At 43.3% G+C, this 17,500-nt stretch overlaps 1 protein-coding gene across 1 annotated transcript in view; it reads right to left on the minus strand.

The window, feature by feature from the left end:
* plcb1l (phospholipase C beta 1-like) overlaps positions 1-17,500 on the minus strand; it is a 166,125-nt gene that overhangs the window by 44,118 nt on the left and 104,507 nt on the right. The window contains exons 20-23 of the mRNA XM_079889165.1: positions 9,361-9,525; positions 9,196-9,295; positions 9,006-9,110; positions 8,014-8,123 (exon numbers count right to left, since the gene is read on the minus strand). Coding sequence (XP_079745291.1) covers positions 8,014-8,123; positions 9,006-9,110; positions 9,196-9,295; positions 9,361-9,525 — 480 coding nt within the window. The remainder of the gene's footprint in view (positions 1-8,013; positions 8,124-9,005; positions 9,111-9,195; positions 9,296-9,360; positions 9,526-17,500) is intronic.

The following is a 17,500-nucleotide window of genomic DNA, read 5'->3' on the forward strand; positions in this document are numbered from 1 at the left end:
AACGCACCTGAAGTCACTCACTGTCAGTTAAACGCACCTGAAGTCACTCACTGTCAGTTAAACGCACCTGAAGTCACTCACTCACCGTCAGTTAAACGCACCTGAAGTCACTCACTCACTGTCAGTTAAACGCACCTGAAGTCACTCACTCACTGTCAGTTAAACGCACCTGAAGTCACTCACTCACTGTCAGTTAAACGCACCTGAAGTCACTCACTCACTGTCAGTTAAACGCACCTGAAGTCACTCACTCACTGTCAGTTAAACGCACCTGAAGTCACTCACTCACCGTCAGTTAAACGCACCTGAAGTCACTCACTGTCAGTTAAACGCACCTGAAGTCACTCACTGTCAGTTAAACGCACCTGAAGTCACTCACTGTCAGTTAAACGCACCTGAAGTCACTCACTGTCAGTTAAACGCACCTGAAGTTAAACGCACCTGAAGTCACTCACTGTCAGTTAAACGCACCTGAAGTCACTCACTCACCGTCAGTTAAACGCACCTGAAGTCACTCACTGTCAGTTAAACGCACCTGAAGTCACTCACTGTCAGTTAAACGCACCTGAAGTCACTCACTCACCGTCAGTTAAATGCACCTGAAGTCACTCACTGTCAGTTAAACGCACCTGAAGTCACTCACTCACCGTCAGTTAAACGCACCTGAAGTCACTCACTCACTGTCAGTTAAACGCACCTGAAGTCACTCACTCACCGTCAGTTAAACGCACCTGAAGTCACTCACTGTCAGTTAAACGCACCTGAAGTCACTCACTCACTGTCAGTTAAACGCACCTGAAGTCACTCACTCACTGTCAGTTAAACGCACCTGAAGTCACTCACCGTCAGTTAAACGCACCTGAAGTCACTCACTGTCAGTTAAACGCACCTGAAGTCACTCACTGTCAGTTAAACGCACCTGAAGTCACTCACTCACCGTCAGTTAAACGCACCTGAAGTCACTCACTGTCAGTTAAACGCACCTGAAGTCACTCACTCACCGTCAGTTAAACGCACCTGAAGTCACTCACTCACTGTCAGTTAAACGCACCTGAAGTCACTCACTGTCAGTTAAACGCACCTGAAGTCACTCACTGTCAGTTAAACGCACCTGAAGTCACTCACTGTCAGTTAAACGCACCTGAAGTTAAACGCACCTGAAGTCACTCACTGTCAGTTAAACGCACCTGAAGTCACTCACTCACCGTCAGTTAAACGCACCTGAAGTCACTCACTCACCGTCAGTTAAACGCACCTGAAGTCACTCACTGTCAGTTAAACGCACCTGAAGTCACTCACTCACTGTCAGTTAAACGCACCTGAAGTCACTCACTCACTGTCAGTTAAACGCACCTGAAGTCACTCACTCACTGTCAGTTAAACGCACCTGAAGTCACTCACTCACCGTCAGTTAAACGCACCTGAAGTCACTCACTCACTGTCAGTTAAACGCACCTGAAGTCACTCACTCACCGTCAGTTGAACGCACCTGAAGTCACTCACTGTCAGTTAAACGCACCTGAAGTCACTCACTCACTGTCAGTTAAACGCACCTGAAGTCACTCAATGTCAGTTAAACGCACCTGAAGTCACTCACTCACCGTCAGTTAAACGCACCTGAAGTCACTCACCGTCAGTTAAACGCACCTGAAGTCACTCACTCACTGTCAGTTAAACGCACCTGAAGTCACTCACCGTCAGTTAAACGCACCTGAAGTCACTCACTGTCAGTTAAACGCACCTGAAGTCACTCACTGTCAGTTAAACGCACCTGAAGTCACTCAATGTCAGTTAAACGCACCTGAAGTCACTCACTCACCGTCAGTTAAACGCACCTGAAGTCACTCACCGTCAGTTAAACGCACCTGAAGTCACTCACTCACTGTCAGTTAAACGCACCTGAAGTCACTCACCGTCAGTTAAACGCACCTGAAGTCACTCACTGTCAGTTAAACGCACCTGAAGTCACTCACTCACTGTCAGTTAAACGCACCTGAAGTCACTCACTCACTGTCAGTTAAACGCACCTGAAGTCACTCACTCACTGTCAGTTAAACGCACCTGAAGTCACTCACTCACTGTCAGTTAAACGCACCTGAAGTCACTCACTCACTGTCAGTTAAACGCACCTGAAGTCACTCACTGTCAGTTAAACGCACCTGAAGTCACTCACTCACTGTCAGTTAAACGCACCTGAAGTCACTCACTCACTGTCAGTTAAACGCACCTGAAGTCACTCACTCACTGTCAGTTAAACGCACCTGAAGTCACTCACTCACTGTCAGTTAAACGCACCTGAAGTCACTCACTGTCAGTTAAACGCACCTGAAGTCACTCACTCACCGTCAGTTAAACGCACCTGAAGTCACTCACTCACTGTCAGTTAAACGCACCTGAAGTCACTCACTGTCAGTTAAACGCACCTGAAGTCACTCACTCACTGTCAGTTAAACGCACCTGAAGTCACTCACTCACTGTCAGTTAAACGCACCTGAAGTCACTCACTCACCGTCAGTTAAACGCACCTGAAGTCACTCACTCACTGTCAGTTAAACGCACCTGAAGTCACTCACTGTCAGTTAAACGCACCTGAAGTCACTCACTGTCAGTTAAACGCACCTGAAGTCACTCACTGTCAGTTAAACGCACCTGAAGTTAAACGCACCTGAAGTCACTCACTGTCAGTTAAACGCACCTGAAGTCACTCACTCACCGTCAGTTAAACGCACCTGAAGTCACTCACTCACCGTCAGTTAAACGCACCTGAAGTCACTCACTCACCGTCAGTTAAACGCACCTGAAGTCACTCACTGTCAGTTAAACGCACCTGAAGTCACTCACTCACCGTCAGTTAAACGCACCTGAAGTCACTCACTCACTGTCAGTTAAACGCACCTGAAGTCACTCACTGTCAGTTAAACGCACCTGAAGTCACTCACTCACCGTCAGTTAAACGCACCTGAAGTCACTCACTGTCAGTTAAACGCACCTGAAGTCACTCACTGTCAGTTAAACGCACCTGAAGTCACTCACTGTCAGTTAAACGCACCTGAAGTCACTCACTGTCAGTTAAACGCACCTGAAGTCACTCACTCACTGTCAGTTAAACGCACCTGAAGTCACTCACTGTCAGTTAAACGCACCTGAAGTCACTCACTCACTGTCAGTTAAACGCACCTGAAGTCACTCACTGTCAGTTAAACGCACCTGAAGTCACTCACTGTCAGTTAAACGCACCTGAAGTCACTCACTGTCAGTTAAACGCACCTGAAGTCACTCACTCACCGTCAGTTAAACGCACCTGAAGTCACTCACTCACCGTCAGTTAAACGCACCTGAAGTCACTCACTGTCAGTTAAACGCACCTGAAGTCACTCACTGTCAGTTAAACGCACCTGAAGTCACTCACTGTCAGTTAAACGCACCTGAAGTCACTCACTCACTGTCAGTTAAACGCACCTGAAGTCACTCACTCACCGTCAGTTAAACGCACCTGAAGTCACTCACTGTCAGTTAAACGCACCTGAAGTCACTCACTCACTGTCAGTTAAACGCACCTGAAGTCACTCACTGTCAGTTAAACGCACCTGAAGTCACTCACTCACCGTCAGTTAAACGCACCTGAAGTCACTCACTGTCAGTTAAACGCACCTGAAGTCACTCACTCACCGTCAGTTAAACGCACCTGAAGTCACTCACTGTCAGTTAAACGCACCTGAAGTCACTCACTCACTGTCAGTTAAACGCACCTGAAGTCACTCACTCACTGTCAGTTAAACGCACCTGAAGTCACTCACTCACCGTCAGTTAAACGCACCTGAAGTCACTCACTCACTGTCAGTTAAACGCACCTGAAGTCACTCACTCACTGTCAGTTAAACGCACCTGAAGTCACTCACTCACTGTCAGTTAAACGCACCTGAAGTCACTCACTGTCAGTTAAACGCACCTGAAGTCACTCACTGTCAGTTAAACGCACCTGAAGTCACTCACTGTCAGTTAAACGCACCTGAAGTCACTCACTCACTGTCAGTTAAACGCACCTGAAGTCACTCACTGTCAGTTAAACGCACCTGAAGTCACTCACTCACTGTCAGTTAAACGCACCTGAAGTCACTCACTGTCAGTTAAACGCACCTGAAGTCACTCACTCACTGTCAGTTAAACGCACCTGAAGTCACTCACTCACCGTCAGTTAAACGCACCTGAAGTCACTCACTCACTGTCAGTTAAACGCACCTGAAGTCACTCACTCACTGTCAGTTAAACGCACCTGAAGTCACTCACTGTCAGTTAAACGCACCTGAAGTCACTCACTCACTGTCAGTTAAACGCACCTGAAGTCACTCACTCACTGTCAGTTAAACGCACCTGAAGTCACTCACTGTCAGTTAAACGCACCTGAAGTCACTCACTCACTGTCAGTTAAACGCACCTGAAGTCACTCACTCACCGTCAGTTAAACGCACCTGAAGTCACTCACTCACTGTCAGTTAAACGCACCTGAAGTCACTCACTCACTGTCAGTTAAACGCACCTGAAGTCACTCACTCACTGTCAGTTAAACGCACCTGAAGTCACTCACTCACTGTCAGTTAAACGCACCTGAAGTCACTCACTGTCAGTTAAACGCACCTGAAGTCACTCACTGTCAGTTAAACGCACCTGAAGTCACTCACTGTCAGTTAAACGCACCTGAAGTCACTCACTCACTGTCAGTTAAACGCACCTGAAGTCACTCACTGTCAGTTAAACGCACCTGAAGTCACTCACTCACTGTCAGTTAAACGCACCTGAAGTCACTCACTGTCAGTTAAACGCACCTGAAGTCACTCACTCACTGTCAGTTAAACGCACCTGAAGTCACTCACTCACCGTCAGTTAAACGCACCTGAAGTCACTCACTGTCAGTTAAACGCACCTGAAGTCACTCACTCACTGTCAGTTAAACGCACCTGAAGTCACTCACTCACTGTCAGTTAAACGCACCTGAAGTCACTCACTGTCAGTTAAACGCACCTGAAGTCACTCACTCACTGTCAGTTAAACGCACCTGAAGTCACTCACTCACCGTCAGTTAAACGCACCTGAAGTCACTCACTCACTGTCAGTTAAACGCACCTGAAGTCACTCACTCACTGTCAGTTAAACGCACCTGAAGTCACTCACTCACTGTCAGTTAAACGCACCTGAAGTCACTCACTCACTGTCAGTTAAACGCACCTGAAGTCACTCACTCACTGTCAGTTAAACGCACCTGAAGTCACTCACTGTCAGTTAAACGCACCTGAAGTCACTCACTGTCAGTTAAACGCACCTGAAGTCACTCACTCACTGTCAGTTAAACGCACCTGAAGTCACTCACTCACTGTCAGTTAAACGCACCTGAAGTCACTCACTCACTGTCAGTTAAACGCACCTGAAGTCACTCACTCACTGTCAGTTAAACGCACCTGAAGTCACTCACTGTCAGTTAAACGCACCTGAAGTCACTCACTCACTGTCAGTTAAACGCACCTGAAGTCACTCACTCACTGTCAGTTAAACGCACCTGAAGTCACTCACTCACTGTCAGTTAAACGCACCTGAAGTCACTCACTGTCAGTTAAACGCACCTGAAGTCACTCACTCACTGTCAGTTAAACGCACCTGAAGTCACTCACTCACCGTCAGTTAAACGCACCTGAAGTCACTCACTCACTGTCAGTTAAACGCACCTGAAGTCACTCACTCACTGTCAGTTAAACGCACCTGAAGTCACTCACTGTCAGTTAAACGCACCTGAAGTCACTCACTCACTGTCAGTTAAACGCACCTGAAGTCACTCACTCACTGTCAGTTAAACGCACCTGAAGTCACTCACTCACTGTCAGTTAAACGCACCTGAAGTCACTCACTCACTGTCAGTTAAACGCACCTGAAGTCACTCACTGTCAGTTAAACGCACCTGAAGTCACTCACTCACTGTCAGTTAAACGCACCTGAAGTCACTCACCGTCAGTTAAACGCACCTGAAGTCACTCACTCACTGTCAGTTAAACGCACCTGAAGTCACTCACTCACTGTCAGTTAAACGCACCTGAAGTCACTCACTCACTGTCAGTTAAACGCACCTGAAGTCACTCACTCACTGTCAGTTAAACGCACCTGAAGTCACTCACTCACTGTCAGTTAAACGCACCTGAAGTCACTCACTCACTGTCAGTTAAACGCACCTGAAGTCACTCACCGTCAGTTAAACGCACCTGAAGTCACTCACTCACTGTCAGTTAAACGCACCTGAAGTCACTCACTCACTGTCAGTTAAACGCACCTGAAGTCACTCACTCACTGTCAGTTAAACGCACCTGAAGTCACTCACTCACTGTCAGTTAAACGCACCTGAAGTCACTCACTCACTGTCAGTTAAACGCACCTGAAGTCACTCACTCACTGTCAGTTAAACGCACCTGAAGTCACTCACTCACTGTCAGTTAAACGCACCTGAAGTCACTCACTCACTGTCAGTTAAACGCACCTGAAGTCACTCACTCACTGTCAGTTAAACGCACCTGAAGTCACTCACTCACTGTCAGTTAAACGCACCTGAAGTCACTCACTGTCAGTTAAACGCACCTGAAGTCACTCACTCACTGTCAGTTAAACGCACCTGAAGTCACTCACCGTCAGTTAAACGCACCTGAAGTCACTCACTCACTGTCAGTTAAACGCACCTGAAGTCACTCACTGTCAGTTAAACGCACCTGAAGTCACTCACTCACTGTCAGTTAAACGCACCTGAAGTCACTCACCGTCAGTTAAACGCACCTGAAGTCACTCACTCACTGTCAGTTAAACGCACCTGAAGTCACTCACTCACTGTCAGTTAAACGCACCTGAAGTCACTCACTCACTGTCAGTTAAACGCACCTGAAGTCACTCACTGTCAGTTAAACGCACCTGAAGTCACTCACTCACTGTCAGTTAAACGCACCTGAAGTCACTCACTGTCAGTTAAACGCACCTGAAGTCACTCACTCACTGTCAGTTAAACGCACCTGAAGTCACTCACCGTCAGTTAAACGCACCTGAAGTCACTCACTGTCAGTTAAACGCACCTGAAGTTAAATGCACCTGAAGTCACTCACTGTCAGTTAAACGCACCTGAAGTCACTCACTCACTGTCAGTTAAACGCACCTGAAGTCACTCACCGTCAGTTAAACGCACCTGAAGTCACTCACTGTCAGTTAAACGCACCTGAAGTCACTCACTCACTGTCAGTTAAACGCACCTGAAGTCACTCACTCACTGTCAGTTAAACGCACCTGAAGTCACTCACTCACTGTCAGTTAAACGCACCTGAAGTCACTCACTCACTGTCAGTTAAACGCACCTGAAGTCACTCACTCACTGTCAGTTAAACGCACCTGAAGTCACTCACTCACTGTCAGTTAAACGCACCTGAAGTCACTCACTGTCAGTTAAACGCACCTGAAGTCACTCACTCACTGTCAGTTAAACGCACCTGAAGTCACTCACCGTCAGTTAAACGCACCTGAAGTCACTCACTCACTGTCAGTTAAACGCACCTGAAGTCACTCACTGTCAGTTAAACGCACCTGAAGTCACTCACTCACTGTCAGTTAAACGCACCTGAAGTCACTCACCGTCAGTTAAACGCACCTGAAGTCACTCACTCACTGTCAGTTAAACGCACCTGAAGTCACTCACTCACTGTCAGTTAAACGCACCTGAAGTCACTCACTCACTGTCAGTTAAACGCACCTGAAGTCACTCACTGTCAGTTAAACGCACCTGAAGTCACTCACTCACTGTCAGTTAAACGCACCTGAAGTCACTCACTGTCAGTTAAACGCACCTGAAGTCACTCACTCACTGTCAGTTAAACGCACCTGAAGTCACTCACCGTCAGTTAAACGCACCTGAAGTCACTCACTGTCAGTTAAACGCACCTGAAGTTAAATGCACCTGAAGTCACTCACTGTTAGTTAAACGCACCTGAAGTCACTCACCTGCTCTCCGTCGGCCTGCTCCTCCTCCTGTGTCAGAGCCGCCAGCTGATTGGCTCTCTGCTCCATCAGACTGACATACAGGATGGGATTGGACAGAGCCTCGATCACATCTGACACCACAAACACAGTCAGGACACAAACTCTGAACTCTTTCAGAAGAACTCATGAGCAGATATGAGTCTTAAAGGGATACTCCACCGTTTTTTCATATTAAACTATGTTATTCCCTTAACTAAGACGAGTTGATACATACCTCTCTCTTCTCAGTGCGTGCACTAAATCGCTCTGGCGCGCGGCGAAACTTTGTTAGCACTTAGCTTAGCCCAGTTCATTCAATATGGGCCAAGCAGAGAAGCTACCAAACACCTCCACGTTTTCCCTATTTAAATACAGTTACTCGCGTAGTGTAACTCGACCTAGGACGGTGACACAAAACAAAACGTTGCGCTTTTCTAAGCGTGTAAAATGGATAACTATATTGTATGGCGGAATACCATAGCAAGTGCTTGTGAGCACTTCGACTTGGCGCAGTAATATCTTCACCAGAGGGAGCGGGGGCCGGTGAGAGGATTTTTCACGAGTGAAGATATTACTGCGCCGAAGTCGAAGTGCTCACAAGCACTTGCTATGGTATTCCGCCATACAATATAGTTATCCATTTTACACGCTTAGAAAAGCGCAACGTTTTGTTTTGTGTCACCGTCCTAGGTCGAGTTACACTACGCGAGTAACTGTATTTAAATAGGTAAAACGTGGAGGTGTTTGGTAGCTTCTCTGCTTGGCCCATATTGAATGAACTGGGCTAAGCTAAGTGCTAACAAAGTTTCGCCGCGCGCCAGAGCGATTTAGTGCACGCACTGAGACGAGAGAGGTATGTATCAACTCGTCTTAGTTAAGGGAATAACATAGTTTAATATGAAAAAACGGTGGAGTATCCCTTTAACGTACAAAAATGAAATGCTACAAACAACCTGTTTATTTGGCTCTTGTACCTGCAAAGGTGTCTGGGACGTAATCCTTGACCTCAGTGTAGACGAACACAGACGACAGCGTCAGCGCTTGGTTCTTCTCGTTCCTCAGACTGATGTAATGATATCCTGCAGCAGAGAGATGCACTCTTTACCCATCAGCCACTGCACCACAATGCCGGTTCACAACGAGAGAAACTAAACAGATACTTGCCAGGTCTGATGGCACACACTGGAATGATGCGATGGCCAATACATCTCCCGTTGTCTTCATACACGGCTATTCTCAGTGAGGCGAGCGTGGGAAGAACCACCTGAAAGAAACGGCTCATCAAAATCAGACTGTTTGACTAATGATTTAGTGTTTGTTCACACATACTCTTTTGAAGACCATCGGCTCTTCATCCCACACTGGATTGACGGCATTGCTTTGGGACGTCTTGGTCTTGAACGCTTTCCGTTTGGTGTCCACCGGCAGGCCATACATTTCCACCTCCACGTAAACACCGACTTTCTTATCAGACAGGAACTGAGCAGAGATGATCTGTTCAAGACACGGGAATCTCATCAACACTGTGAGGAAGATCCCAGACGTTCACTTTGATGGATTCGGCAGAAAATCATGATGCACTGAAATGAACATTGTACAAACGTGCTGGATTTAAACGAGTCTTTCATTTCAGCCAGTGTTCTACAGTCATACTGTATATGCAGAGATTACAGCAAATGCCCTGTATTGGTGTGATCTTTCAATAACAGAGACTCGGACAAGTTTTAAAAACATTTGTCAAGTATACTGACTACTGCATAGAAAAAAATTCAGGTAACTAAAAACACTGTTATTAAAGTTTCCAGGCTGAGTACCTCCTAGTGCAAGCTTAACGACACAAGATTCTAGTTATCCTAGTAAATATCATATTCTTATTGATGTTCAATACTCCTACAGTTCAGAATAATGAACTTAAGATGTAGCTATGGTGTGGGTTTTAGAGAGTTTTTTATGAGGTGGCATGGCACCCTATGAAGAGATTAGAATCAAGCAAAGGACTGAACCTTGGATGACAGATAGGTGATTAAGGAACGTAATGATTGTTTGGGATAGAAATTATTATAATTCTGAGCAATTTAAATCTAAAAGAAATACGAAAGAAAGAAAAAAAGAGGTAAGAGATTAGATAAAAGAAGCTAAGGAAACTTTTTTAAGGACAAGGTGAACTGAAGCAGGACATTCAAAAATGATGGAGAGTTTGAATGATTTGGGGTATAGGAGAAAGGCCGAGGTCAAAGGCTCTAGAATAGGCCTCAATGTAGATGGAAGACTGATGTCTGATCAGAAGAAGGTAGCAGACTATTTTAATAGTTGTTTACTACTGTTGCTGAAAAATAGAGATAAATCTCTCAATTACACAAGGAAAGGTTCACAAGGAGTTAGAAAAAGCAAGTGCTGGAAAAGATTATGTATTTTAATATATCATATAAGAAAATAAATGGATAAAGGCAAGTTAAGCGGGATGATGTTGCTGGATTTTCAAACGGCATTCGGTACAATTGATCAAAGATCTAGTATTGTGCTTCTAAAAGTAAAAGCATTGGGGTTTAGTGATAAGGCCTGTGAATGGATCATGTCTTACCTTGTAAACAAGTGTCAAACAGTGGATTTAAATGGGGTGTTTTCTGATTGTTTGCCCATTTCAGGCAGAGTTCTGCAGGGGAGTGTTTTAGGCCCATTATTTTTTCGGCTCTAATGAACTTTTTTTATATGCAGATGATGCAGCAATAATTGGTTCGCATATGGCAAGGCAAGGCAAGGCAAGGCAAGTTTATTTATATAGCACATTTCATACACAATGGCAATTCAGAGTGATTTACATAGAAGAAATTAAAATAATAAAAAGAAATAAGAATAATTAAAACAGTTTATAAAATAAAATAAAATACAGTACAGTACAAACAGTCGGACGAACAGTGGCACAGTGCTCATTCAGTAAATGCACAGCTAAACAGAAGTGTTTTGAGTCTGGATTTGAATGTGACTACTGTAGGAGCACATCTGATCTCTTCTGGAAGCTGGTTCCAGCATAATAGCTAAAAGCGGACTCGCCATGCTTAGAGTGAACCCTTGGTATTTCTAGCTGATATGATCCTAGTGATCTGAGTAATCTGTTGGGTTTATATTCAGTGAGCATATCTGCAATGTATTGAGGTCCTAGGCCATTGAATGATTTATATACCAGTAATAATACTTTAAAATCAATCCTAAATTTAACTGGGAGCCAGTGTAAAGACCTGAGGACTGGTGTGATGTGTTCATGTTTTCTGGTTCTGCTCAGCGTTCTGTATGAGCTGCAACTGTCTTATGGTCTTTTTGGGAAGGCCAGTGAGGAGTCCATTACAATAATCCACCCTGCTGGTGATGAAAGCATGCACAAGTTTCTCTAAGTCTTGTCTGGAAACAAAGCATCTAATTCTTGGAATATTTTTCAGATGATAGTATGCTGATAGTTATTGCTTTGACATGACTACTGAAACTAAGGTCTGACTCTAGTGTCACACCAAGATTCCTGACTTGATGTTTAGTTGTTTGACCCCTAGAGTGAGGGTATGCGTTCACCTTGAGAACTTCATCTTTGTTTCCAAACGCAATGACTTCAGTTTTGTCTTTGTTTAACTGAAGAAAGTAATAGAGAAAGAATCTCTTTTTTTTGAGAAGAAAGTCTGTCTAGCTTTGCCTAGTTCCATATTGAAAGCATGGAGGCTGTCTTTGTAGATGTTATAATGGACTACAAGTTTTGTCTTCCGTCACATGTGCTCTGCTTTTCTGCATTGTCTTTTCATATTTTGCACTGTTGTTGAGTTTCTCCAAGGTGATTTTTGTCTGCCACTCTTCTTCCTGACTTTCACAGGAGCAATATCATCAATTACACTTTTAACTTTTGAGTTAAAGAATCAAGGAGAAAATCAACAGAGTCTGCAGATATGCTTGGTGTTAAGGATATAGTCTTCATAAATAGTACACTGGTGTTCTCATTTAAGCATCTCTTCTTGGCAGACACAGATCTAGCTTCAATGGCAGGAGAGATCAATATATCAAAGAAAATACAGAAATGATCAGACAGCGCTACATCCTTAATAACAATCGATGAAATGTTTAGACCCTTACTGATAAGTAAATCTAGAGTGTGTCCACGATTGTGTGTGGGTTCATGTACATGCTGAGTCAGATCAAAAGTTTTTAAAACAGTTTTGATTTCTTTTGCCATATTGGTTTCTGCATTATCTATGTGAATGTTAAAATCTCCAGCAATGGCAAAACAGTCAAACTCTGAGGTAATTGTTGATAACAGTTCTATAAAGTCCTCAGCAAAGGCTGGAGAGTATTTTGGAGGCCTGTAAATAATGATGAGTAAAATGCGTGGAGCAGCTTTTAACACAATACCCAGATATTCGAAAGAAGGGTAATTCCCAAATGATATTTGCTTACATTGATAGATATCTTTAAAAAGAGCAGCTAGACCCCCACCTCTCTTAACAGCTCTGCAGACACTCATAAAAGTAAAGTTAGGAGGGGCTGTTTCATTGAGGACTGTTGCACTGCAGCTTTCTTCTAGCCATGTTTCATTTAGAAGCATAAAATCCAGGTTGTTTGCGGTTATTAAGTCGTTGACTAGAAGTGATTTATTTTTAAGTGAGCGGATGTTTAAAAGTGCTAACTTAACAGTCTTACTTTTTGTCCCCACATCAATCTTAGTTTGACGTGTAATAGGCACCAGATTAGTTTGGTTTGCTGTACGGCTATTGAAGGCCTTAGACTTTCTATCTTGTAATAGAACAGCAATAGAGAAAGATACAGGCACACTGGGTTCCCGCTTGTTCTGTAAACATTTGAGAAAGTTACTGTTATCATAGCGGGGACCCAACACATATCACTGAGAGCTGGTATCAGTTGTTTTTGGTTCACCTTGAGCAGATGGAGGAGGGTGTGGGCCCTGGCGTTGTGGCAGAGGCCGAAGAGCTCTCACAGGAGGGGGAGGGCGAGCTGGGCCCGCAGGCTTTGGTGGTTGCGGTGCCTGTCGTTTTTGGATTGATATCTGGGGGCTTGCAGCAAAAGAATCTGCTGAATCTTGGAGCAGTTCTAATATGTCTGTCTGTGGTGAGCTCTGTGGGCAGGGCTCAGCTGAGATTGAGTCCGTGAGCAGAGGTTGTTGTGGCGGAGTGGTGTTATCATTGTCCTTGCATGTCAACCGCATGTCCATTTTGCTGCTGAAGTGAAGTCCTGTGGTCATTCATACTGTGTCCAGGTGTGTGTGTGCTGTTCAGATTGAGTGGATTGGCACACACTGCAGAAGGATGATTGAGGGAGAAGTAGATATTGTCTCTTGAACCAAGTTTGTTTGGGTGATGGCCATCCCGATGAAACAGTTGTCTCTGACTCCAGAAAAGTTGTCAATGAAGTTCACTCCTTTTATATTGCAGGCTTTTTGCAGCCATGTATTTAGCCCAAGCAACCGTGAAAACCTGTTTGTTCCTCTTGCTGGTAATGAATGTTTGAACTTTCAGTCTTTTAAGTGTTTCAAAAAGTTCATTGAAATCCTTCTTAAAGGGATAGTTCACTTTGAAATACAATTTTGGTATGTTTTAGCTTACCTCAAGGGCATCCAAGATGTAGGTGTCTTTTTTTCCGCAGTAGTTTAAACTTTGATATTTTTAGGTCAAACCATTCTTGTAAAAAAAAAAAAAGACACCTACATCTTGGATGCCCTTGAGGTAAGCTAAAACATACCAAAATTTTATTTCAAAGTGAACTATCCCTTTAAGAAGGATTATCCCTTTAAGGAGTTCTGACTGCTCTTTATGAATATCATTCTTCCCCACATGAATGATGAGTCGATTTGCAGTCTTATGTTTCATCAGAATGTTCTGAAGTTCCCTGTTTACATCAGAAGTTGTTGCTTGTGGAAGGCAGCACGTAGTTGTATCCCTGCTGCTAATGTTTCTGATTATGGAGTCCCCCACTATCAGAGTCCTGGGCTCGGCTGCGCTCTGAGCTGAGTGCCGCTGTCTGCTCGACCTTGAGCGCCAGTTAGCATCAGTGTTAGCTACTGGCTGATTCAGTCTGTGTTCGATCACATTCATCACGTTTGGGGATTTCTCATTTACATTCATTAGTACTTCAAATCTGTTCTCAAGATGTATAGGCGGTGGTAGGAGACCAGTGTTTGCAATCCTTGTCAGAGCTGTATCTGGGGTAGAGTATGCTACTGCGGCAATATGTGATGCTCATGACAATCTGATGTCTCGAGTGCCTTTGGGTCTCGCTCCCTGTTTGTGCCATCGATTAGTAAGTCGATCGGCTTGTTTCTCTACCTGTCGAGGAGCACTAGTTTCATGGGACTCACTGGCTATATGCTGAGGGTGTCCATGACGAAGCTCTGTTGTGTGCTCCGTCTGGTTTGGTGGTCCCGTAAGTAACTTTGTTTCAAGAACTGCAATCCTTTGTAAAAGTCTGTGGCAGTTAGTGCAGCAAGTAGATTCTTGAACCAGAAGTGGCATTTTCTCTCTTATCCTTATGAATGTAGGCAGTTGTGTTTTCTTTTCCCTGGAATGTAAGCTGGTCGGGTAAAAGAATTCTGCGTTTTTGTAGTAATCCAAACTTTGTCGTTTGAGCACTGTGCTGATTTGCTGAAGTTAAAAATTAGGTGATAAAAGGAGATAAAATATAAAAATATAGAAGATAAAATATAAAAGCGATAGAGCAAAGCGCGGAGCAGTAAGCAAGAGCGTCCAAACAGTAGCTGAGCAGGAAGTGGAAATATAGGAATATAGGAAAGAAATGTTGAAACTGAGTTAAGTAGAGAGATTGAAAGGGTCTTCAAATGGTTTATTAATAATAAGCTTTCTTTACACTTGGGAAAAACTGAATCTATATTATTTGGTTGCTGCTAAATTGAAAAAAAGCTCCAGATTAGAGGTAAAGGTTGAAGATATGATGGTTACATCTTAACTGTGATGCAGGGTTATATTGAAAGCACATTCACAGTTGCTTCTATACGATGAAAATTTTAGAGAACTTGGTTTTTTAAAAGTTGAAAAAAAATGTCTTAAATTGGTGTTGCCATTTAAAATAATAAAGCAAAGAGTTACAAGGTACCTGACAGACTATTATGTTCTTGTGAAAGATGTGCATGGTCTTTCCACAAGGGGGAGCAGCACTGATATTTATCTTTGTAGATATAAGAGTTTAATCGGGATGGATTCCTTTCTATATACTAGTGCTATAGCCTGGGATTATTTGCCTTCTTGTATAAAGCAGATCAAAGTTGAAAGAGTTTTTAGAAAGGAAATTAAAAAATGCCTTTTATATCATTATTTAAAAGGTGATGTATTATGAGATGTTGAACTTGATCGTGATTTCTTTCCATTTATGATCTGTTCTTCAGAAACACAATGGAAATAAGCCTTTGGATGTTTGTATATTATTCTCAACAGTTTTGAAATGTTGTATGATCAATTCCTTGTACAATTTTTAAAAAATCTTGTCTAATGAACCAATTAGACAGACCCCCTAAGCAAACAGATTTTTATGAACTCTTTGAAATGGTTTGTTGTAAGAGTAGCATATCTATGGAGAACGAATGTATCATTATGGGTGATTTTAACACAAATGTACTACAGCCTCGTAGTGGTAGCTTGAAAGAATCTCTTTTAGAGCAGTCATTAACCTGTAAATCTATTGCTGACAAAATATTATTCAAGTGTGCCAGTAAACTGAAATTCCTGTATCGCAGGACAGGGCATCTAGTGTTTTCTATCAAGAAATTATTGGTTGTATCACTGATTCAATGTCATTTCGCTTATGCATGATCTGCTTGGTAGACTGACTGCAAGTGATGCAAAATAATGTTATCCCCTACCTGTTAAATGCACCCCCAGCAAGCAATTTTGTGTTTAAAAGACGTCTAATAGCTGTCCAAACACAGACCTGACGTCTAGGCTAAAACAAGGCAAAATCTGGGCTATCAGTGAAAATTGAATAGATGTCTAAACCATAGCTAAAGAATAGACTCATAGAACATGCCAAAGAAATGAAGCCAAACATCTTGTAATCACTGTTGACTTTGCTTACTTACATGATGGAATATCATACATCTCGTTTATTTTTTTTATTTTTTTTGTGCTAAAAACAATATGTAACCAAATTCAAGGTTATTTTGGCTAGAAGTGTGTTACTCATAGCCGGACTATATCAGGTCTATAGTTAACCTAGACGGAGAAATGATGGCTGTTGCTTGCTTGGTCACATACTTATATCCAAATTAATACATTTGGAGCAATTAACTTCTCCCATGTGTTTAGAAGGTTAGGGTTTCTTTATCTACATGATGCTTAATACTGAGGAGTCAAAAACAAACCATATCTGTAAGTTTAAAAGGACAACAGAATATCAGATCTCAATCTTTTGTTCATTACCTCTCTCTGATTGGCACAAGAGTAAAATTGTGGTGCACAGACACATTGGTGTGACTATCTTATGGATGCATATTCAAATTTCTCAAAACAGTAAAATAACCTTTCAAATGAAATGTTCATTTCCAGATTTGTGCTGCGAACCAGAGGGAAACTTCCATTTTCTCTAGCGATGACCTACTGTAAAACACACTGGGCCAAAAACTGCAACTGATTAAACCTCGCCATTACATCGTGATCCATGTTTCATACCCATAACGCAAGTTGTCTTCTCTTTGAATGGCGGCACGTATTGTTACATCCCTAGTTGGACACTGAAGACTGCTCGTGGATTGATTGCTCCAGTCTGCCTCGCTGTGTGGTTTGCGTCTGTAAGCTCCGTATAGCTTTCCATTTTGAATCTCTATTTCCTATCATTTCTTGTTGTTTATATCGCTAAATATTTTGTACTCATAAACCAGATATCGGATATTATCTAATTTTGTCTGTCACATTGATCTGACTTCGCTAGGTTTAATCTAAATCACTATCGCTCACAAAACGCACTAGCCTTCCGCTAGCCTGTTAATCGGCCATCTGTGTTTGCCGTCTTTTTTTCTCTCGCGCACTCGCGCCTTTTCAAGTCCATCAAACAACTGTGGTGAGTAGGATCAGTCAACAAACACGGTGAATAATGTCTTCTCCTGTTATTGTCACTTGCACTTTGTGTCACATGTATAGCATAGCCTTCTCTGTCAGCACAGGATTTACATGTGATAAATGCAGGTAGACAGTCAGGCTGACGGAGAAGATTTCAGAACTAGAGACACGCATCCAAACTTTAATCGAGGATAGTGAGATACTGCTTTAGATACTGCCTTGGATGGGACTAGCTTAGGGAACTCTGTACATTTTTGGGTTCTGGCTGTAGAGCCCGTGCAGCAGGGCAATTGGGTGACCGTGAGACGCTGTAGTAGCGGGATCCGTTCCGATAACAACATTAAACAGGTTCTCCCCACTCAGTGAAACACCCACTGTGAATCCTGTTGAATGTGCCCTAGTTATTGGCGATTCTA

This window comes from Squalius cephalus (assembly GCF_949319135.1).
Source record: "Squalius cephalus genome assembly, chromosome: 12".
NCBI lineage: Eukaryota > Metazoa > Chordata > Actinopteri > Cypriniformes > Leuciscidae > Squalius > Squalius cephalus.